Raw genomic sequence first — 23227 nt, forward strand, 5'->3', positions numbered from 1 at the left:
CATGGAGGACCACTTCTCTAGTACCTGAGAATGAGCCAAAGACAAGAACGGGTGTGGAGGTATGGGTCTGTCTAATGTAACACATGTAAAAACATGTCAGTTTGGCAAAATGACTGGGTTCAGATCCCCTCTCCAGGCCTCAGTTTCCCCTGACTGTAAAATGGGGACGATGATTCATGGGCTGTCCATGCTTGTGAAATGCTGGTTGCTGATGTAGGTGTGACACAGCCTCAGCTCTCTCTCTGGCTGTCCAGCCTTTTCCCTTCCTCTGTGTCCTGTGTCCTGTTTTCCTTCAGCCGTGAGGACGACACAGAGGGAGATCTGGCCAAGAAAGGAAGGCCCAGTCCCTGGAGGTTCCCAATCAGGACAGGGCAGCTGGGCCTGAGCAGGTCACCTCATTGGAGAGGCTGGGGAGGGACAGAGGAGTTGATGGCGTGGGAGATGGCAGGGCAGGGCGCTCATCCCTCTCAGGCGGGGTGGCGGAGGGCAGTCAGGATGAAACAATGTTTCGTGGAGAGGTGGACAGAATGGCCAGCAAGGGATGTTGGGGCAGAATGGAGAGTTCTGTTGTCTGCAGGAGAATCTGGGGCAGCAGGGATGGCAAGACAGCCCCCACCCCATCTAAGACTCTCCTAGAAGCTCCCCGAATCTCACCCATTCCAAGTCGATTTCTCTCTTCACGTCTACATGTGGGGTGATCAGGAAGGTCAATTAATTAGGTGCAAGCTGGGCAAGGTGGCACAGGCTGGTAATCCCTGCATTTGGGAGGCTGAGGCAGGAGGATTTGGAGCTCGGGGCTAGCCTGGGCTACAGGAGACCCTGTCTCAACTGCAACATAAAGTTCAACATGCATGTATTTCCAGCCCTTGGGAGGCAAAGGCAGGAGGATTGGTACATGTTCCAACCCAGCTTGGGCTACAGAATGAGATCCAGTACCCAAAAAAAGAAAAATATGTCAATAAATAGGATACCACAAGAGAGGCAAACACTGTTGAAATAGGTGCTTTCAGTGTTAGCGAGTTTAAGGTCACTTCCAGTTACTTGATAAGTTCAAGGCCAGCCTGGGCTGCTTAAAAACTCCCCCTCAAAAAACAAACAAACAAAAACAAAGAAAGAAAAATGCAAAAAATGTGTTGCTGGAGGGTTTTTTGTTTGTTTGGCTTTAGGTTTGGTTTTGGTTTGGTTGTTCAAGACCAGTGTTTCTCTGTGTTGCTTTGGAGCCTGTTCTGGAACTCTGTAGGGCAGCCTGGTCCCCAAACGGAGACCCGCCTGCCTCTACCTCCCAAGTGCTGGGATTAAAGGTGTGGGCCACCACCCTCCGGCTTATTGCTAGAGTTTTCTATGTAACATTTTCAAACCACAGAAAGCTGGGCATTGGGTAGTAGTGAGTCTACCACCATAAAAATGTCCAGACAGTCAGCTGGGAATGAGGTAAGGACATGTTTGCGGGGTGTAGAATTGAGGGGCTGGAAGGCCGGGTGCGGTGACTGCAGGCCTGTATTCTCAGAACTTGATGGGCCAAGGCTGAGCATCAGGAATTCAAAGTCAGCCTTGGCTACATAGCAAGTTGGGGGGCAGCCTGACCTACATGAGACCCTCTCCCACCTTCCCCATTCTCCACCCCAAAGAAAACAGATTTGGGGCCGAACCAGGGGTGTTGGCGGATGAAATGGGGTGTTTGGGATTTGTGCTGGCCAGAAAGGGGGTGTTGTGTCTGGATGGAGGTTGATGTTCATTCGGGGTTGAGGTCAGCAACGTTTTGAAGAAGAATGTAGTCTGAGGATGCTGGCGGTCGCAGGAGTGAGAAGGGGAGGGTGGGGTTCTTTAGAAGCCCCCATTTTGTGCATTGCTGGGAGTAAAACCCTGAGTGGTGCGCTAGGGCACCAAGTACTCCACCTACCATGAAATCCTTCCCCAGCACTTGGTTTTTCCTTAGACAAGGCTGTGTGGAGCCCTGTGCGGTGGTTCATGACGGCCATCTGAGAAGTGGAGGCAGGCATCTGGGACGTTACCCTTGGCTACATAGCCACTTTAAAGCCAGCCTGGGCTTCAGAAGAGCTTGTCTCAACAAAGCAAAGGAGTAGCTTGCTATATAGGTAGCCCAGGCTAGCCTGGAACTCAAGCCTGCTCCTGGCTGCGTACTCCTGATCCACCTGCCTGCACTCTCCATCCAGAGTGCTAGAACCTAGGGCGTAATGCCTCCAGGCAAGCTCTCCACCATCCAAGCATAGCCCTACTGGAGACCTCTTTGTGGGAAAGGGGGAGGCCCCAAAAGCATAGTTTTTCTATGGCCCGAGTTTGCAAAGGGGCAGGAGGGCACACTGGCCAGAGCTCCAGAGAGCCACCCACCCTGGCCCTCAGGTGCTACTGTAGTGGAGTGGACTGGGACGACAACTCATATGCTTCTCTACCCACAGCATGGCACCTTGGGCAGTGGCCGCTCCTCAGACAAAGGGCCATCCTGGTCCAGCCGATCCCTGGGTGCCCGTTGCCGGAACTCTATCGCTTCCTGCCCCGAGGAACAACCGCATGTGGGCAACTACCGCCTGCTGAGGACCATCGGGAAGGGCAACTTCGCCAAAGTCAAGCTGGCCCGGCATATCCTGACTGGTCGGGAGGTAAGTGTGGGTGACTGAGGGACGCAGGGCAGGGGAGTTCAGGAGGTGTGAGGTCTGGACTGGTCCCGCTTGTCCTTCTAACCATAGAGAATTCCCCTACTTGCTCTGTTCTAAAGTTGGTTTTGTTTTGTTTGGAAACAGGGTCTCTCCACACAGCCCTGGCTGCCCAGGAACACCCTATATAATCTAGGCCGGCCTTGAACTCCTGGAGAGCCACCTGCTTCTGCCTCCTGCTTGATGGGATTAAAGGCGTGTGCCACTAGGCCTGACCTAAAATTTAAAGTTTTTTGTTTGTTTGTTTGTTTGTTTTTTCGAGACAGGCTTCCTTTGTAGCTTTTTGGTTCCTGTCCTGGAACTAGCTCTTGTAGACCAGGCTGGTCTCGAACTCACAGAGATCCCTTCCTCTGCCTCCCGAGTGCTGGGATTAAAGGCATGTACCACTACTGCCAGGCTTAAAATTCTTTTTAATGTTATTTTTATTTTTCGTTTTGATTTTTGAGATAGGGTTTTTTCTGTGTAGTCCTAGAACTTGCTCTGAACTCGAATATCTGCCTACCTCTGCCTCCTGAGTTCTGGAATTAAAGGCATGTGCTTGCCATGCCTGGCTTTTAATGTTATTTTGAATTTCATGTGCGCATGCGTGCGCGCACATGCCCACAGTGGCCAGAAGGGGGCGTAAGATCTTCTGGAGCTGGAGCCACAGACCCTTGTGAGCTTCCCTACATGGTGCTGGGACAGACACTTTTCTCCTAGAGAGCAGTAAGCACTCTTAAGTACTGAGCTGTCCAGCCCCAGCATGCTCAGATTTTTCCAGAACAGCCCCAATAGGAAAAGAGGGTTACAAGTTTCTTGCCTGCCTTCCTCTTTGGGTTTTGCGTGTTTTTGTTGTCTTGTTTCTTTGTTGTATATATGTGTGTAAGAGGGAGGGACCAGACATGACATCAGGTATCTTTGCCCCTCATCTGTTTGCCTTGTGACAGGTTCTTTCACTTAAATGGGACACGCTACTGGCATCCACTGTCCTGCCTCCCACTCCATCCAGTGCTGGAGTGTGAGGGGCTGGGGTGAGACTCCGTGGTAGAGCCCCCTGCCTAGAATCCCCCAGTGAGGGGCTGGGGGTGTGGCTCAGTGGTAGAGGGAGTTGCTTGGCTTGTACAAGGCCTCAGGTTTGATGCCCAGGACCACATAAACAATACAACCCAGAACTCTAAGAACCAGGTCGTGATGGTGCTGCACATGCCTTTAATCCCAGCACTCAAGAGGCAGAGGCAGGTGGATCTCCATGAGTTGGAAGGCCAGCCTGATCTACAGAGTTCATTCCAGTTCATCGGGGCTTTTTAAGAAGCAAAACAAATCCTAAGAAACAGACCAGCAGGCTGATCTTCAGTGTAAATTCAAATTAAAACCCTTTTCTGCGATAGGGTTTTCTAGATTGACCAAGGCTTAAGTCAAAGCTCCTTTTAGTTTTAATTTCATTTATCACATTTGTCCAGAGAGGTCTGAGGACACCCTGCAGGAATGCATCCTCCCCTCGCCCCCGCCCCAGCATCTCAAACACAGTATTGGGGATGGAATCCCGCAAAAGCCTTAGCACCAGCCCTGTGATGGCAGCGCTGGGCCCCTCCCAGGAAAGCCGAGTTCTTTGTCGTTCCACAATTTATTCCTGTGCTCCGTCACTTTCACACATGAAAGGAACCATATGATCGTCTCAGTGCTGGCATGGAACGTGCCTGACAGAATTCTCAAAAATCCCTGTGTGAGAATCCCGCAAGGGCACAGGGCCCGCTCCCCGAGGTGCGAGCACAGGCTGTTCCCCATATGTGGGTGCGGACTCCATTCCAGAGGTTGCTTCCTTCCCCCCCCCCCCCGTTATATTTATTTTAAATTTAAATTTTTACTTTTTATTTATTTTTTTCCTTTTTGAGACAGGGTCTCACTGTGTAGTCTTGGCTGGCCTAGAACTCACGGAGATTCCCCCTGCCTCTGCCCTCCAAGTGTTCCACCACACCTGATATAAAATTCGTTTATTTACTTACTTCTCTAAATTGTGTGTCTGTGTTTCTGTGGGTGGATGTATGCTCAAGAGTGCAGGGGCCCAAGGAGGCCAGAAGATGTTAGACATCTTGTCACTAGACTCACTGATGGTTGGGAGCTGCCAGGCTGGTGCTGGGAACTGACGTCGGCAGGGCCCTCTGCAGGAGCGGTCACTGTGCTGAACGCCTCTCCAGCCACTCCTGGCCTGGAACTTGCTGTATAGACCAGGCTGGTCCCTCCCTCTGCCTCCACATTGTTGGTGTGATGACATGGACCACCATTCCCAGCTCCATTAAGACTTTAACATTCAATATTTCAGAACATTTGAGAAAATCTTGCCTGCCTCTCGTGTAGCCCGTGTGGTCTGAGCCGGGGGATTTTGACTTTCCCGCCTTCTTCCTCCTCTAGGTTGCCATCAAGATCATTGATAAAACCCAGCTAAACCCCAGTAGCCTGCAGAAGGTGAGGCCCAGGGAAGCACAGTTCGGGTAGAACTCAGACTTCACCGGGCCTGGGGGCGGGGGATCCCCAAAGCCACCACCCCTCACTACTGTCTGTTTTTCTTTTCTGGCCTTGCCCAGCTGTTCAGAGAAGTCCGAATCATGAAGGGACTCAACCACCCCAACATCGGTGAGGAGATGTCAGAGCTGGCCCGGAAGCCGGCCATGGTGGGGCCTTGGGAAGGGAGAGTGGGACTGTATTAGAGACCCAATCGCTGTGGTGCCGTCATTCCTGTGTGACTTAGCTTCTCTGAGCCCGTGTTTTGTCTTCTGGAGTACGGATCTGTATCAAGGCTCACACACTGCATTCGGGTCTATGTGAACCGCGCATACAGTGTCATTAGGCAGGGGTGAACACACTTTAGCTCCCCTGGAGGTGGCCCTGACCTGTATTTACTGCTTAACTGCTGATTGCTGGCAATGTGGGCACAGATCCCAGCCTCATCGAGCTGAAACTGTGGTGTAGAGAAAGGCAGACTGAGCAGCATGGAAAACCTGGCCACAAGTAGGGAGCCACTGAGGCTCCGGGGGAAGGCGTGTGATGATTGGCAGGTGGCTGTGGGGTCTGGGAGAACGGCCGCCCTTCCACTCTCACCTAACCCTACCCCCTCCTCCTCCCCCTCCCAGTAAAGCTCTTTGAGGTGATAGAGACCGAGAAGACACTGTACCTCGTGATGGAATATGCCAGCGCAGGTGAGCCCCACCCCCATGCCCTGTTCCCACACCCCTGCACCCCACGCCCTGCTCCCACACCCTTGCACCCCACGCCCTGCTCTCACAGACCCTGCACCCCATACTCTGCTCTCACACCCTCTGCACCCCATGCCCTGCTCTCACAGACTCTCTACACCCCCACACTCTGCTCTCACAGACCCTGCACCCCACGCCCTGCTCCCACACCCCTGCACCGCACACTCTACTCTCACAGACCCTGCACCCCACGCCCTGCTCCCACACCCCTGCACCCTACACTCTACTCTCACAGACCCTGCACCCCACGCCCTGCTCCCACACCCTCTGCACCCCATGTCCTGTTTTTGCACCCCTCTGCACCCCATACCCTACCCTCATGCCATCTGGCTCCATCTCTGACCCCTCTTCCCCTCCATCTGCAGGAGAAGTGTTCGACTACCTCGTGTCGCACGGCCGCATGAAGGAGAAGGAGGCCCGGGCCAAGTTCCGACAGGTGAGACAAGCTCCTGGGAAGAAGGTCTGAGTGAGGACCAAGGAGGGCACTCTGCAGATGCCTGTGCACAGGGATGGGGTGTGCAGGGGCTCGGTGGGAGGAAGCTGTTGGGGACCCAGGGAAGCTGGTAATGAGCGTGGGTATACAGGTGTGTGGATGTGGAGGCCTGGGGTGAGGGCGGAAGGATGGGAAAAGTACCAGAATATGGATGGCAGAGCTGGGGTGTCCCAGCACTTGGGATGGCGGCAGGGGATCAGGAGCTCAAGGTCATCCTCAGCCACCTCAGCTCGAGGCTAGCCTGGGCTGCCTGGGACCCTGTTGTGAGAGAAAGGCTGGGGAGCTGGCTCAGCAGGTGTGGCACTGCTGAGTCAGCCACAGACCAGAGTGGGGTGGACAGGAGGGGTGGACATGGTGGTTAACCTCCATCCCAGCACTCAGGAGACAGACGGGCTCACTGTGGCTGGGGAACTGCACTAGTTTGATTGGCAAGCTCTGGGTTCAGCCAGAGAGACGTGGAGAACAACGAAGACCCCATGTCCACCTCTGGCCTCCACACTCATGCACACACACACTCACATGTGTGTGAGCATGCAGAAACACACATAGTCTCATAGAAGACACACAGAAAGGTCTGTGGGCCCTTTATGAGGTGCGTGTGTGGGTGTGTGATAGCTGCATGCATTGGAGGGCAGGGTGGGAGAGGAGCTTCAGGGCAGCAGGGCCTGCAGGTGCTGTGTTGGGTGTGTCATGCAGAGCCCTGGTGTGGAAGATTCCATGAAGGGCACAGTCGGGGTGTGGGCATTGGTGGCTGAGAGTGTATATGGAGGGAGAGGACACACCGGAAGTCAGGTGACTGAGAGGATGCGCAGATGTGAGAGACAGACTTAGGGTACAAAGATCCAGTACAGGTGTGAGACACACAGGCGTGTCAGCCCGTGTGACCTGCAAGTGAAGCTCGAGAGCGCCCTTGGTACAGGGTAGGACCTCCATCAGGGGCTGCCTTTTGGGGGTGAGGATGGTAGCCCTAGTGAGTTGGGCCCACACACCTGTTTCCAACAGGGGCACTTGGGGAGTTTCCACACATGGCCTAGTCCCATAGACATGTGTGTGTGTGTGTGTGTGTGTGTGTGTGTGTGTGTGTGTGTCCGCGCGCGCTTGTGATCTGACTGAATTTCAGGTGTCAGGTGCTGGAGTTTGCCTGGGTCCCCTGTTCTCTGACCTGACTGAGGCCCCAGGGGGGTGTACCGGGTGTGGCGGTCAGCCACAGTGGTGGCTTCAGCGCTGCCGACTGTCTTCTACTGCAGATCGTGTCTGCCGTGCACTACTGTCACCAGAAGAACATTGTACACAGGGATCTGAAGGTAAGCCCCTCCCACCGTGACCAGGCACCCCAGCCCTGCCAGCCATGCCTCATGCTCCCCGGCTGCCACCCAGTACCCAGGGTTCTTTCCCAGGCCTTTGTGAGGTGGGAGGACTGGGACCAAGTGTCCTGGGCTGGTCTCAGAAGGGCGGGTGAGATAAGGTATCCGTATTCGGCCTTCGGGGCCTTGAGGTGCCTCTGCCATTGTTCCTTCTTCTGTCCGCTGGCGTCTGTGAGAACTCGGCTTTCAATTCCACAGGGTCTTGGGATCTTAGAGTGACAGAGAGGCCACGGCGCCAGCACCAGGGCATGGGAAAGCGACCCCTAGGGCCCAGCCTCCTGCTGCAGCCAAGCCTGGCAGCCTCTCTGGCTTTTCCTCAGACCCCCAATCAAAGAACACAGAAACCTAAGACCTGATAGTCTGGTAGGCTCCGTGCAAGCCCGTCTGGGTCACCCTTCGTCAGCACCTACCATGTGCTGGGCTGGACACTAAGGGCTTTAAAGACAAACTCTGAAGTCTGAAGACCCTGGGGGAGGGTCCAGAGGTGGCCTAGTGGATAAAGATGCTTGCTGTTCCCGCCCATCAGCCCTTCAATCCCCAGGGACCCTAGTGCTGGAAGGAGAGAGAACTGACCCTGCAGTTAACCTTTGACCTCCACAGGTCTTGTATACCTCCCATCCCACTCCCCAGTCACGTGCATACAATAATAAAAAAACAACACCAGAAACCCTGGGGCTAGCTCCAGAACACTGGGGGCAGAGGCAGGAGGAGTTCAAGGCCAAGGGTTATGAACTCAATTTGTAATAGAGTGTTTTGTTTGACACTTGCAAGGTCCTGTGTTCAGGTTCACCCACAGGGGGCAAAAGGGGATCAACAGAGTTTAAGGCCAGCCTCAGCTCTATGAGACCCTGTATAAAAATAGTTAACAACAACAACAACCAAAAAAAAAAAAAAAAAAACTCTGGGGGAAGTTGGGTTTGGTGGATCTCACCTGTAATTCCAGCTCTCGGGAGAAGGAGGCAGGGCACTTGGGAGGGTAGCCTTGGCTACGTAGTGAGGTCAAAGCCACCTTGAACCACATAGACTCTGTCTCAACAACACAAAAAGGAGGCCCCCTTGCAGACATGAAGCCCATTGTGGAATGGCTTTGGATACTTGTTCTGTCTGTGACTGGATGCTTGCTCTGTGAGGCAGGCACTTTGCCGGCATCACCTGCTAGGTTGATGAGAATTAATCTGGAGGTTGCTCGCCACCTAGTGGAGGAGACTGGAATTGACCAGAGTGGTTTCCCAGGTCCTGCTGGTGGCAGCCTCATCCAAGGCCATCAGAACTAAGGTGAAGGCTGGACTGCTGCGCCTCAGATGTCAGGAAAGAAAATGTGACCAGGCTGCGGACACGGCTCAGTCTGAAGAGCGATTACCTAGTATTGCCAGAACCACAGGCTGTATTAACAAGCGCACTTACACTGGGTGTGGTGACTCGTGCCTGTAATCCCAGCCTTGGGGAGTCAGAGGCAGGCGCAGGGCCAGTTAGGTCAGCCAGGCTTAGAGTGATCCTCTGTCTTGATCCGCTGGCCTCCTCTTCCCTCTCAGGCTGAGAACCTGTTGCTGGATGCCGAGGCCAACATCAAAATCGCCGACTTTGGCTTCAGCAATGAGTTCACGCTGGGGTCGAAGCTGGACACGTTCTGTGGGAGCCCCCCATACGCTGCCCCAGAGCTCTTCCAGGGCAAGAAGTACGATGGGCCAGAGGTGGACATCTGGAGCCTGGGCGTCATCCTCTACACGCTGGTCAGCGGTTCCCTGCCCTTCGATGGGCACAACCTTAAGGTGCCAGGGACAGGGCGGGCAGGGGCAGGGGTGACTTGGGTGCCTGCCTACAGTAGACCAGCCCATGGGACCAGTGATATTGGGGATCAAGCTGTGAGTTGCTCAGCTGGTGGATTTGGGTTCTAGTTTTGGCCAGCTCTGGCGAAAAACAAATCATTAGAAACTTTTGATTCTAATGCCCCATCTAAGGCTTTTCAGGCAGGCAGAAACGTGGCAGGAGGGGTGAGCCTCAAGAGCAGTGACAGAGTCCAGGGCGGGGTTTCATTTCTGTGCAATACCCAGAATAGGGAAGTCCACATAAAGTGTGAGCGGAGTGGTGGATGCCTAAGGTCAGGGGAGAGCAGCTAAAGGGCTCGGAGGTTTGCTGTGTGTAGGATGGAACTGAGGGTCAAGTGCTCTACCCCTGAGCCACGCCCCAGCCCCTCACTGGGGATTCTAGGCAGGGGCTCTACCACTGGGCCACACTCCAGCCCCTCACTGGGGGATTCTAGGCAGGGGCTCTACCACTGGGCCACACTCCAGCCCCTCACTGGGGGATTCTAGGCAGGGGCTCTACCACTGAGCCACTTTTATAGGGCTTCTTTTAAAATGATAAAAAAAAATACCCTGAAATTATTAGTGGTGATGATTTTGCGCTCAGCAGACACCCTCCAGCTCCTCAGAGTTGTGCTTTTACGAATGGTTTTTGTTGTAACATTGTATAGAATGGGATATGCCTGTCATTCTAGCCCCGAAGAGGCTGAGGCAGGGGCTGGCCTGCATCTTAGTGACAAACTGTCTCAACAGAAGTCAAAGGGAGCTGAGGCTGTAGCCGGTTCAGGAAGCCCTGGGTTGCTCCCTCAGCACCACAAAAAACAAAAGGTGCACAAAAAGATTTCATCTTAGTTTACTGGACATTTCTACAGTGGATCTCGGCGGAAACAAAAGGAATGAAATCTTTATCAGTTGCTGCCCGGTTCTAGGGAGGAACCCAGATAACTGGAAGTTACTGGAACTGTGGGGAGGGTGTCATCAGATTGATTTGAAGGTTTTTTGTTTTTTGTTTTTTTGCCCCCTTTGAAGTTTTGCTTTGAAACATTGCCAAGATACAGAAAAGCTGCAAAGAGAGAATAGAGACGGCCAGTCCTTTTCAGGAGGGCCATGCTGGCTGACATCCAGCCGAGGGCTGCTGCTGTCACCGCATACGCACGTAGCCATGTCATTATTGATGGCCTGCTGGACAGTTCATTGTAGACACTGTGTCCCTCTGTCCTTCAAGGCTGAGGCAGTTATCTCCTCAGACTATGGACATTTTCCTGTGGCCGGTCACACACAGGAAATGCAACATTGAAACAGTGCTGACCCTCATCCTACCAGCCACAGTGAGAAATCATTTGTCTGAGGAATACTGAGCCACACCCCAGCCCCTCACTGGGGGATTCTAGGCAGGGGCTCTACCACTGAGCCACACCCCAGCCCCTCACTGGGGGATTCTAGGCAGGGGCTCTACCTCTGAGCCACACCCCAGCCCCTCACTGGGGGATTCTAGGCAGGGGCTCTACCTCTGAGCCACACCCCAGCCTCTCACTGGGGTATTCTAGGCAGGGGCTCTACCACTGAGCCACACCCCCAGCCCCTCACTGGGGATTCTAGGCAGGGGCTCTACCACTGAGCCGTGACCCTAACCCTTCTCTGGGGCACTGAGTGATCTGACTTGTGATTGGCTTCAGGTCAGTGATTTTCAGAGTGTCCCTCAGTCTAGTTGGTCTTATGTCCCCTGTTGAGTAGTTCCTGGAGGAATTCTTCAGCAACTCCCTGTGCCAGGGAGGATTGGCCACTGCAGGAGAGCATGTGGGCAGGAACTGTTTTTAACTTTTTGTCCCAGCATAAAGAGCTGAGCCCTTTGTCCCTCGGTCAGCCCCTCCTTTCGTCCAAGACTCCGTAACAGCAGCCCTCGCTCTCCCTTGTTGAGGCAAAGCTGCAATGTGCTTGAGGGCTCCCGGAGCACAGAGAAGGGAAGTTTAGATATAAAGCCAAGACCTTTTCAAAGGCTCAGGCTAACAGCTCAGCTGCCCCAGGCCCTTTTCATGCCCTGTTGTGTTTGCTCACATTTGTGTGGGTGCCGCCAGAGGCCAGAGGGGGTGTTAGATCCCCTGGAACTAGAGTCACCAAAGGAAGGTATGAACTACCCCGTGTGGGTTCTAGGAACCAAATTTAAGTCCTCTGAAAAAGCAGCAGTCACCATCAGCCACCGAACCCATCTCCTGTCCTGCGGATGCTGTGGAGATCCAGCTCAGGTTTTCTTCCTCACACTGCTCCGTGAGGCTGCACTCTCAGTCACACACGGAGCTCTCTGGTGCGGCTGCTCTCGCTGGCCCGCTTGCTCTGGCGACCCGTTCTCTGTCTTCAAGGCTAGATGGACAGGCGTCCACCATGTGCATCTGGCGTTTTGGTGGGATTTAGGGATTGGAATCCCTATCTGCACAGATGCTGACAAGCTCTTGGCCACTGAACCATCTTTATGGCTCAGTCATGTTCTTTATGAATCCCTCAGGCAAGTCCCTGGAGAGCTGGCCGAGAGGCTGAGAGCACTCGCTGCTCTCCTAGAGACCCAAGTTGTATTTCCAGAACCAAGGAAGATCAAACATCCTCTTCCAGCTGCTGTGGGCACTGCACACACATGCCCAGATAAACACAGACACAGACGGATCTCTGTGAGATCGAGGTCTACAAAGCAATTTCCAGGACTGGTTCCGTAACTATTGAGAAACCCTGTCTCTAAAAAACCAAAAAGAAAAACAAAAACAAACCAAAAACCAAATAAAAGAGTATCCCTTTGAATGCGGTAGAATGGGATGTTTGGGGGACTGGCGCAGGAGGGTTGTGAGTTCATGGCTAGCCTCGTCTATAGAATAAGATTCTTTTTCTCAAACCCCAGAATAAATGGACATTAACAGTATGGCTGTGTGGGAGACAGGTACTAGGTGAGGATAGTGGCGGGGTCCCTTCCCAGTGTAAGCCCGGTCTTCACGTGCTGTTCCCTCTATGACTGAGCCTCTACCTTTTTTGAATGAGTACTTGCCTAACTCACAGGAAGCCCTAAGTTCATTTCCCACCGCTGCATCAAAGGGAGGTGGGGTAAGGCGGAGTGGGGGGGATGAGGGGTGAGCCTTGTCTGCAGAGATGGGATGAGGTGGAATGGGGGGGGGGGCTGAGGGGTGAGCCCTGTCTACGGAGGCTAGCGTGCCTTCTTCTATCCTGTCCTCCCAGGAGCTGCGGGAGCGTGTCCTCAGAGGAAAGTACCGAGTCCCCTTTTACATGTCTACAGACTGCGAGAGCATTCTGCGGCGATTTCTGGTGCTGAACCCTGCAAAACGCTGTACCCTAGAGGTGAGCCCCAGCCCCATGCCCTCTGGGCCCCTTCCCATCTCCTGATCCCTATGGCTCCATCCATCCTGCCTGGGGCTGGGCCCCAGCTCTAAGGGGAGAGACACAGCAGAGAGGAGGCCCTTGGGCGGGTCCCCCCCCCACGTCAGTAATTAAGCTAATGAACTCCTAGGATGATTACAGGGTTCTGGGGACCCAGATGATGCGGAGGAGGGTGGTAGGGAAGACTTGGGGGTGGGGGGTGGAATAACTGGCTAAGCCTCAACAAGCCCTAGTTTGGGGGTGGTAGACTCTGTGGGGAGTCCCACTTCTGTCACATTTCTGGTCCCTTCTGACACCGATCTCCTTTGCCCTCAGCAAATCATGAAAGACAAATGGATCAACATTGGCTATGAGGGTGAGGAGCTGAAGCCATACACGGAGCCCGAGGAGGACTTCGGAGACACCAAAAGAATTGGTGAGCGTCAAGGAAGCAGGTTCCGCCGGCGGCTCGGGTGCAGTGTCGCAGAGCCAGGCTGCCATCGCCGCCTCTCTTGCTGGGTAGCGTCTTGCCACAGCTCATCGCTGAGCGAGGGGCAGCAGTTGAGGAATGTAATATTCCTGCAGCACGTTCAAGCTGTGTAACTCCAAGTGTTGCCCTCTCTGTGCGTCTAGTCCTTATCTAGGAAATGGCAGTGTTCGCACAAGCCAGCTCAGCACTGAACATATAGAGGAAGGAGTTGATCTACATACATGCTCACTTCATGGCTTTGACTATGAAGGTCAGAAAACAGATCTCTGGGGCTGAAGAGATTGGCACTGGCTGCTCTTCCAGAGGACCCAGGTTTAATTCCCAGCACCCACGTGGTGGCTCACAACCATCTGTAACAGTCCCAGTGGACCTAGTGCTTTCTTCTAGCCCCCTAGGGCACCAGGCATTGAGTGTACACAGATATACATACAGACACAGCATCCATGCACATAAAATAAGTAGGTAAATAAATAAAAATAAGCCACTGATAACCCAGCATGGTGGTATGTGCCTGCAATCCGAATACTTGGGTCATCCTACCTATATAACAACCTGAAGGCCAGCCTGGATGGATGGATGGATGGATAGATAGATAGATAGATAGATAGATAGATAGATAGATAGATAGATAGATAGATAGATAAAGAACCTTCTGTTTCATTGCTAAAGAAATGGACCACCAGGGGGTCTTGGGCAATGGCTCACAGGTTAAAAGCACTGACTGATTTTCCAAAGGACCTGGGTTCAATTCCCAGCACCCACATTTCAGCTCACAACTGTCTGTAACCCCAAGATCTGACACCCTCACACAGAGATACATGCAGGCAGACCACCAATGCACATAAAATAAGAATAAATCAAAAAAAAAAGAAATGGACCACCATAGGAGCATGACCACATAGTCAGCTTTTATGATTGCAAACCATAGAAAATACCACTGTAATACTAATACTTCAAGGTTGGGGCGTGGCTCAGTGGTAGAGCCCCTGCCTAGAATTCCCCAGTGAGGGGATGGGGGCATGGCTCAGTGGAAGAGTGCCTATCATATGACTTCTGAAGCTATCAGTGTGGTCTAGTGGTTTTGATTTGTCAAAACTTGGTGGTGTGCATGTGTTGACCTAACCATTGTGTCTTTGTGGTTTGGACAATGATGGGTCCGACCTGGGTCACACACCTACTCTGGGTAGGAACAGGTGGGGGTTAGCAAACATTAAGGAAGGAATATTCTTCCCAAAAAATTCCTATGCCCCTGGAAGAGGGGAGAGGAGCAGACACTGTTGAGAGACAGGGGTGGAAGGGACGGCCTGGGGAAGGAGACTGACTCTTCTCTCCGTCCATCTCCCAGAGGTGATGGTGGGTATGGGCTACACACGGGAAGAAATCAAAGAGGCCTTGACCAGCCAGAAGTACAACGAGGTGACCGCCACCTACCTCCTGCTGGGCAGGAAGACTGAGGTCAGAGGTCATGGGGCCTCAGGCCTGGGGTGGAGGGACTCGGGGTCGGCAGCTCGGACAGAGGGCTGAGGTGTCGTTTGTGTTTTCTCTTGTAGGAGGGTGGGGACCGGGGTGCCCCAGGGCTGGCCCTGGCACGGGTGCGGGCGCCCAGCGACACCACCAACGGGACAAGTTCCAGCAAAGGCAGCAGCCACAACAAAGGGCAGCGAGCTTCGTCCTCCACCTACCACCGCCAACGCCGGCACAGCGACTTCTGTGAGTGTCCCGCCCCGGAATTCCAGCCCAGCCTGGACTGTCAATCACAAGCAACTACAGATGCCGGGAAAATAGATTTTTGTGAGGAGTTGTGAATCTCACTAGATAATCCCGGCCAGCCTCAAATTCACCATCCTCCTGCCTCAGCCTTCCAGGTGGTGAGATGGCAAGCGGGCTACGCCACCCGGCTCCAGAGGGAAGGAATGCTAGGTGCCATGTGGGTGCTAGGAATCAAACCTGGGCCGCCTGAGATCCTGCCTCACAAACATGGGTCCAGAGGTGGGCTCGGAAAAGGCTGGCATCTTAGAAAAACATGCTGACCCAAGCAACTGATAATATCTTTCTTGCCTCCTTGTTTTCCTGAGTTTGTCTTCACCTCACCTTATCTTTTCCTTGTCCTCTCACAGAGTACGGTCCAAAGGGGAACCTAGCTCATTAATCAGAGACAGAGCTCTGATAAGAATTTAGTTAGAGGGCAGAGAAGTGGCTCAGAGGTTAAAAGCACTGGCTGCTCTACCAGAGGTCCTGAGTTCAATTCCCAGCACCCACATGGGAGCTCACATAATGCGATCTGGCGCCCTCTTCTGGCTTGCATGCATACATGCAGGCAGAACACTATACATAATAAATAAGTTTGTTTTTGTTTTTTTTTTAAGTCTAGTGGGGATGGGCGCTCTGTAGCTGGAGCACAGAACATTTTCACAATGCACTGCTGAGAGCCTGCCTTCTTGTCCCTCCACAACGATGTGGTGCATGGCCGTCCATGGAAATCTGAAACTTAGTTTCTTTGCTGTGGGAAAAGTATCCTCGGGAAAGCAGTCTAATGTAGAAAGACTGTATTTAGCTCAGGGTTACAATCTGTCCTGGTGGGGATGTCACAGCTGTAGGAGCTGGTCACCTTGTGTCCAGTCAGGATCCCAGAGCAGTGACTGTGGGCGTGGGTGTTAGTGCTCAACACACTTCTTCCGCTCTTACAAGATTCAGTCCCCTCGTGGGGCCTGGTGTCGCCAGGTGGGCGGGGTTTCCCATCCTAATTAATGTAATGACCTCAAAGACAGACACACACTGATACACACACATACATACACACACATTGACACTTCCACAGGCAAACTAGACTGTCCCTGGCTGGACTTCCCAAGTGGTTCTAGACACTCTCACTGTTACCAACAATTTACGTTTTGAAGTAAGGTTTCACTATGTAGCCGTGGCTAGCCTGGAGCTCTCTGTGTAGAGCTGACTGACCAGAATGACCTGAAACTCACAGAGATCCGCCTGAGGCAGACAGTGATGTCAAAATACTTCACCATTAGCAACTGTAGCCAGCCAGGCCTTGGTGGCACACACCTTTAATCCCAGCACTTGAGGCAGAAGCAAGAGGATCTCTGAGTTCCAGGACAGCCAGGGATATACAGAGAAACCTTGGCTTGAAAAAAACCTACCCCCTCAAAAGGAAAACAAAAGAAAGTGCAGCTATTATGAAGTGCCCCCTCTTGTGTCTCTGGTGACCTCAGCTCTAACTGATCCCATCCCTGCACCAGGTGGCCCGTCCCCTGCCCCGCTGCACCCGAAGCGCAGCCCAACCAGCACCGGGGAGACGGAGCTCAAAGAAGAGCGGCTGCCGGGTCGGAAAGCAAGCTGCAGTGCAGCCGGGAGCGGGAGTCGGGGGCTGCCCCCCTCCAGCCCCATGGTCAGCAGTGCCCACAACCCCAACAAGGCAGAGATTCCTGAGCGACGGAAGGACAGCACGAGTACCCCTGTGAGTGACGGGCAGGTGGGGAGGGACCCCCTCCTACTCTGTGATCTTCGCTAGCGTGTATGTAGCACACACAAATGACACTACCTATGAACAGTGCTCACTCACCCTTCCCTCCTACACACACACACACACGTGCCCCTTACCACAGAAGTCATCCCTCAAGCCGGGCACAGGGCATTCCTGTAATACCAGCACGCAGGAGTCTGAAGCAGAAGAATTGTGGGTTTCATGCCAGCCTGGGCTAGAGAAATCTGTCTCAAAAAAGAGAAAAAATATAAATATGAAAAGAATAAGGAGCCAGGCAGTGATGGTGCACACCTTTAATCCTAGCACTTGGGAGGCAGAGGCAGGCGGATCTCTGATTTCAAGGCCAGTCTGGTCTAGACAGGCTCCAAAACTACAGAAAAACCCTGTCTTGTGTGTGTGTATTGGGGGGGGGGGTTGTAGTTAATCTCAGGGTTGAGGGCATAGTTCAGGGGCAGGGCACATCCATGCAGTACCAAAATAGGCCAGAAGAGGGCGCCTGACACACACACACACACACACACACACACACACACACACACACACACACACACACACACACACACACACACACACACACACACTGGAATTAACTCGCAGTTGTGAGACACTGGGAGTGGATGCTGGAATCAAACTCAGGTCGTCTGGAGGAGCAGCAAATGCCTTTAACCCCTGCAGTTCCAACTTTAGGCAAGTCTTCGCTAAGGGTACTAGATGGCAAGGCTGGACTGCTGCTGTCTGGAGTGTGCAGGGAGCCTGCTGCTCTCTGGGATGGGGGGGAAGGCGGGGGGGAGGGTGCACACCCGAGTTGGCACTGACGGCCGCTGATAGAACACTACCTGAAGGGATCTGTGGGGCTGTGTGGGGAAGTAGGGGGCGTTTAGAGCAGGTGACAAGCCCACAGGAATCCCGGGGAAGGATGGAAGGAGAATGGAAGCGTAGCTCAGCCAGTAGGTGCTTGCTTACCCAGCAGGCAGCTCCACAGACCGCTCACCCCACACCTGGGAGGGAGGCAGGGGGATCAGAAGTCCATTCTCAGCTACAGAGTTTAAGCCCAACCTGGGATACATGAAACACAAAGGAGACCGAAGAGATGGTTCAGTGGTTACGAGCACTGGCTGCTCTTGCGGAGGACCAGGGTTGGATTCCCGGCACCCACTTGGTGGTTCACAAGCATCTGTAACTCCAGTTCCAGGGAATCTGATGCCCCCTTCTGGCTTCTTGAGGTCACTGCATGCAGGTGGTGTACAGACATGCAGGCAAAACAGTAGTACACATAAAATAAAAATAAATTATTAGGACCAGGCACACGCCTTTAATCCCAGCACTCAGGAGACAAAGGCAGGTGGATCTCTTGAGTTTGAGGTCAGCCTGGTCTACAGAGTGAGTCCTAGGATAGCCAGGGCTACACAGAGAAACCCTGTCTCAAAAAGAAGAAGAAGAAGAAGCCTGGTGGTGGTGGTGGCACACACCTTTAATCCCAGCACTCGGGAGGCAGAGGCAGGTGGATTTCTGTGAGTTCTAGGACAACCTGGTCTATAAGAACTAGTTCCAGGACAGACTCCAAAGCCACAGAGAAACCCTGTCTCCAAAGACCAAAAAAAAATTTAAACAGAAATACCAGGCTGAAAAGATGACTCAGTGGTTAAGAGCACTGACTGATCTTTCAGAGAGCCTGGTACAATTCCCAGCATTTACATGGTGACTAACAACTGTTTGTAGCTCGGGTCCCAGGAGATCCAGCACCTTCTTTTGGCCTCTTTGAGAACTAGGCACACACCTGGTACATAAGCATCCATGTAGGCAAAACACCCATATACATGAAATAATAAAAATAAATCTTTGCAAGGGAAAGAAGTGTGTCGTGGCAGAATGCAGCAAGGTGGGGAGGCTGGGAGGCGTCTTCTCACCCTTCATCCCCTCTTGGTGTGCTTTCCACAGAACAACCTCCCCCCCAGCATGATGACCCGCAGAAACACCTATGTTTGCACGGAGCGGCCAGGGGCTGATCGCCCATCCTTGTTGCCAAACGGCAAAGAAAACAGGTACGTGAGACAGAGCCTCCGGGCACGAAAGGGAACACAGGGAGAGGGTGGGTATGTCCAGCGGCATCCCCCTGCCCTTTACGGGCAGATCTCCGTGCGTGAAGGTAGGCCACCCTGTCCTCAGCCAGGAGCCTGGGAACCAGGTGGAGTTTTTAAATAGGAAGTGAGTGAATGCGTGCACATAGACACACACACACATACACACGCACACACATGCATGTGTACACGCCATGATACCACACACCTGAAAGGGAGGACCAGAGTGCAGGGTCAACCTTGGTTACATAACTAGTTCAATGCTAGCCTGAACTGCTTTTTGTTTGTTTGTTTGTGGTTTTTTTTTTTTTTTTGGTTTTTTGAGACAGGGTTTCTCTGTGGTTTTGGAGCCTGTCCTGGAACTAGCTCTTGTAGACCAGGCTGGTCTCGAACTCACAGAGATCCGCCTGCCTCTGCCTCCCGAGTGCTGGGATTAAAGGTGTGCGCCACCACCACCCCCGTTTGTTTGTGTTTTTAAATGAGTGCTGGGGGAGTGGTTAAGTTGGTTAACCCTTGCCTGACTGCCCAAAGCCTTGGATCTGATGCCTGGCCTACACCAGGGGAGGTACCACGTGCTTATAACCCCAGCTCTGGCTAGGTGAAGGCAGGAGGATCAGCAGTTTAAGGCCAACCTGGGCTGTGTCTCAACATAAAAAGAAAGAGGGCTGGAGAGATAGTCGGAGGTTAAGAGCGCTGTCTGCTCTGGCAGAGGACCCAGGTTTAATTCTTAGTGCTCACGGGTGACTCGCCGCGTACCTCGGTTCCAGGACATACGGTATCCTCTTCTGGCCTCTGCAGGCACCAGGCCCGTGTGCACAGGCACACATGCAGGCAAAGCACCCATGCACATTTAAAAAAAAATTGTTTTGAAGGAAAGGGAAAAGAGAGGAAGCATGAATTGCTCCACTCAGACCAGACATTTTGCTCCCCGCTACCAAGCTTTGGGTACCGTCTTCACTGGAACCCAGTGCATTCTGGGACGTAGCTGTGGATGCGTGTGTGTTAGGATTTGTGGGTGTCAGTGTGAACCTGGGGATGCTCAGCACTGGGTTAACGGGGACATTGCAAGTTTCTCTTCTCTAAATGGGACTGGCACTAACTGCCCGCAGGTCGCACAATCCTTTACCTGGGGTTTGGATGGCATTTAATGACAAGGAGATTATTTGGTAGTTACTAAATTAAAAACCAAAATACCAATCAAGGGGGTTGGTCAAGCAGCGGCTCTCTGGGTGGCCTGACCGTGTCTAGAAACTGCGTAGGTCCTAATCCCTCCATTTTACAGCAGGGAGAAGTTAAGTTCCCTGTCTGAAGTTGCTCAGCCAGTGAGTCCTTACTTGTGATCAGCCTGAGACGTGACCTTCAGGTTCTCACAGGGAACAGGACTAAGCTGCAGAGGAAGCTATGGCTTCAAAATGATTTCTGAGACAGAATCCAAGAACAGGCTCTTTTTAACCTGTCCGTGTCCCTGTGGGCGCCTACGCAGGGTTGAGGTCTGTGCCAACTACCGGTCTCCCAGCAGTGTCTTTGAGGACATGGCCCGGAAATGGTATAAAGAACAGTGGCTAGCAACCTACTGGGTGGAGGCCAGTCACGTGACTCCTCCTTGAAGCACTGAGTGCTGGAAACTAGTCTCCAGAAGGAGACTTCATGTGTATGACTCCTGCTAGCCCTAAGGGTTTGGATGCTAAGAGAGAAGGGCGCAGGTGGATTCTAGAGAAGCACAGTAGCCTCTGAGCTCTAGGCTGAGCTTGGGGGTCGCCGGGAATGAACGCATTGGAGGTCTGGTGTTACAGTTCTGGAAGCTAAGCAGGGTCAGGTCTGGTTAGAACTAGGATGGGAAAATCTGGAAGGTGAATTTAGACCCCGCCCTGACGTCTCATTCTCTGCCCACAGCTCTGGTACCTCACGGGTGCCTCCTGCCTCTCCCTCCAGTCACAGCCTGGCTCCCCCATCGGGAGAGCGGAGCCGCCTGGCTCGAGGCTCCACCATCCGTAGCACCTTCCACGGGGGCCAGGTCCGAGACCGGAGGGCAGGGGGCGGGAGTGGCGGGGGTGTGCAGAATGGACCCCCAGCCTCACCCACGCTGGCCCACGAGGCCTCGCCCCTGCCCTCCGGGCGGCCTCGCCCCACCACCAACCTCTTCACCAAGCTGACCTCCAAACTGACCCGAAGGTGAGCTGCCCCGGATGTGGGGTGTGGGTGTGGGCCGGGTGGAGGGGTGGGGCCTAACCTGTCTTCTCTGCTTTGCCTCCTGTATCTGACCTCTTGGTCGTCTGCTCCTCCTGCCACCCCTTCCACCCCCTGACCCCACAGGGTTACCCTCGATCCCTCTAAACGACAGAACTCTAACCGCTGTGTATCGGGCGCCTCTCTGCCCCAGGGATCCAAAATCAGTAAGTCCCGCTCTGCTCTTGCTCCCCCTCTCTGTCTGCATGGTTGACTGAGTGTGTGTGGGACCTTGGGAGGAGCCCTGTAGGAGGAAGCCGGGTACAGGTATGTCGGATTTGTTGCCAGCAGAGGGACGGGGCAGGTATCAGTTCTACTGAGCGACTTAGACCGAGCCTTTTAGCTTCTCTCTGTCCTCTTCTGCAACACGAAGCTAGTAACCACAGAAACTATTTCCAAGGGTGGTTGTGAGGACTCAGAAAGGACATCCCTCAGAATCCCTGTCCTTTGTGTTTCTGTTACCCATTGATACCCACTGTGTGCCCGCATGGCTGGAAAATGTGAAACATTGCCACGGTGACGGAGCCGCCCTTCTAATAGAGGACGGAAGGAACACACGTGTGCCACGAGTTAGTGAGAGTTCTGGCGGGAAAAGTCCCGGAGTCTCAGCTCTAGAGAGGCTGAGGCAGGAAGATCCCAGGTTCAAGGCCAGCCAGGATATAGAAAGGGATTATGTCTGAAAATTTCAAAAAGAATAGAGCTGATGGGGTGTTTGAGGAAGAGAAAGACATGATTCAGCTGTAAATCTGCTGTGTAGAATCCCCCAGTGAGGAGCTGGGCTGTGGCTCAGTGGTAGAGCCCCTGCCTAGAATCCCCCAGTGAGGGGCTGGGCTGTGGCTCAGTGGTAGAGCCCCTGCCTAGAATCCCCCAGTGAGGGGCTGGGCTGTGGCTCAGTGGTAGAGAGCTCTCTAAGGAACGTGTCTGTCATTTGAACATCTGTGTGTGACTGTGTGAGTATGTCTATGCCTTTTTCTGTGTAGGTGTGTCTGCCTGCCCCTTTTTTTCATCTTTCAAATCCTTCAGTATTTCTCCAACCTGCACTAACCATTTACGTGTGGACCCCGCTCTGGATGGAAGGGGTCAAACCCAGACTACAGCTCTCGCCTGAGCTGCAGCAGAGCCTGCCTGGAGTCTGGTGGCAGTGGGGAAGGGGAGGGGCTGCTCCTGTCCAGATGTACATTCTGTCTCTTCCCTCCTCCGCTAGGGTCGCAGACGAACCTGAGAGAATCGGGGGACCTGAGGTCACAAGGTGAGTGTGGTCCCCACCCTGCCTGTGTGCATGCACCCTTTCTAAGGCCCCATCTCATGCTCTAAAAGCCAACTTGCTGGGATATCCCGGGACCCCTCCACCTGCGCGGAGACTGACTTCTGCCACATCACATCTTGAGCCCTGTCCCACCTGCAGCCTAATGTCCCTCCAATATTGTCCTCTGATCTGTTACCCGCATCTTCAATCCACTGCCTACAGCATGTAGGCAAATCCAGTCACGGAATAGCTAAGTATCGGTGGAGGCCCAGTCTTTCTCCTTTACCTCTACTGGGTTGTGCCATTCTAGGACGAAAGAAGCCATAGTGTCTGTAAAACAAATAGATTTCACTGTGCCGTAGTACAGTGTTACATCCATACTGGCTGTAGTCACACGGGTCTGCCGATCTGGTGAATGCAGTTTCAAAACCTGCCAAGGCTACAAAGAGCACAAGGCCAGCCTTGGGCAAATTAGTGAGAGCCTGTCGCAAAATTTGGGGCTTGGGAACTGGGATGTAGCTTATTGGTAGAGCCCCTGCCTAGGATCCCCAGTGAGGGGTTGGAGTGTGGCTCAATGGTGATTGCTCACCTGGCCTACCAAACTTCAGCCCTACAATGAGGAAAAAATTAATTTGTATGTGTATATTCCAATAAAACTTTATTTACAAACGCAGGCAGCGCTACCGTTTACTCCGCCCTGCTTAGTTTGACACACCACCAGTTCAGAATCCACCAGGGAGTCTCACTGGCTGGGTGTAGGTGACGTGTCTGTCTCT

General features: G+C 53.2%; 1 protein-coding gene across 2 annotated transcripts in view; it reads left to right on the forward strand.

Moving 5' to 3' along the window:
* Mark4 (microtubule affinity regulating kinase 4) overlaps window positions 1–23227 on the forward strand; it is a 29615-nt gene that overhangs the window by 4637 nt on the left and 1751 nt on the right. The window contains exons 2-17 of one of the 2 annotated variants that reach the window (XM_075989724.1): window positions 2418–2618; window positions 5061–5114; window positions 5234–5282; window positions 5780–5845; window positions 6268–6338; window positions 7643–7699; window positions 9292–9528; window positions 12778–12897; window positions 13252–13351; window positions 14751–14860; window positions 14956–15115; window positions 16657–16874; window positions 18840–18943; window positions 20873–21151; window positions 21293–21372; window positions 22410–22454. In XM_075989724.1, the coding sequence (XP_075845839.1) occupies window positions 2418–2618; window positions 5061–5114; window positions 5234–5282; window positions 5780–5845; window positions 6268–6338; window positions 7643–7699; window positions 9292–9528; window positions 12778–12897; window positions 13252–13351; window positions 14751–14860; window positions 14956–15115; window positions 16657–16874; window positions 18840–18943; window positions 20873–21151; window positions 21293–21372; window positions 22410–22454 (1951 nt within the window). The remainder of the gene's footprint in view (window positions 1–2417; window positions 2619–5060; window positions 5115–5233; window positions 5283–5779; window positions 5846–6267; window positions 6339–7642; window positions 7700–9291; window positions 9529–12777; window positions 12898–13251; window positions 13352–14750; window positions 14861–14955; window positions 15116–16656; window positions 16875–18839; window positions 18944–20872; window positions 21152–21292; window positions 21373–22409; window positions 22455–23227) is intronic. The other variant, XM_075989719.1, reaches the window with a different exon arrangement.

The sequence above is a fragment of the Microtus pennsylvanicus genome, chromosome 1, assembly GCF_037038515.1.
Source record: "Microtus pennsylvanicus isolate mMicPen1 chromosome 1, mMicPen1.hap1, whole genome shotgun sequence".
Classification (NCBI taxonomy): domain Eukaryota; kingdom Metazoa; phylum Chordata; class Mammalia; order Rodentia; family Cricetidae; genus Microtus; species Microtus pennsylvanicus.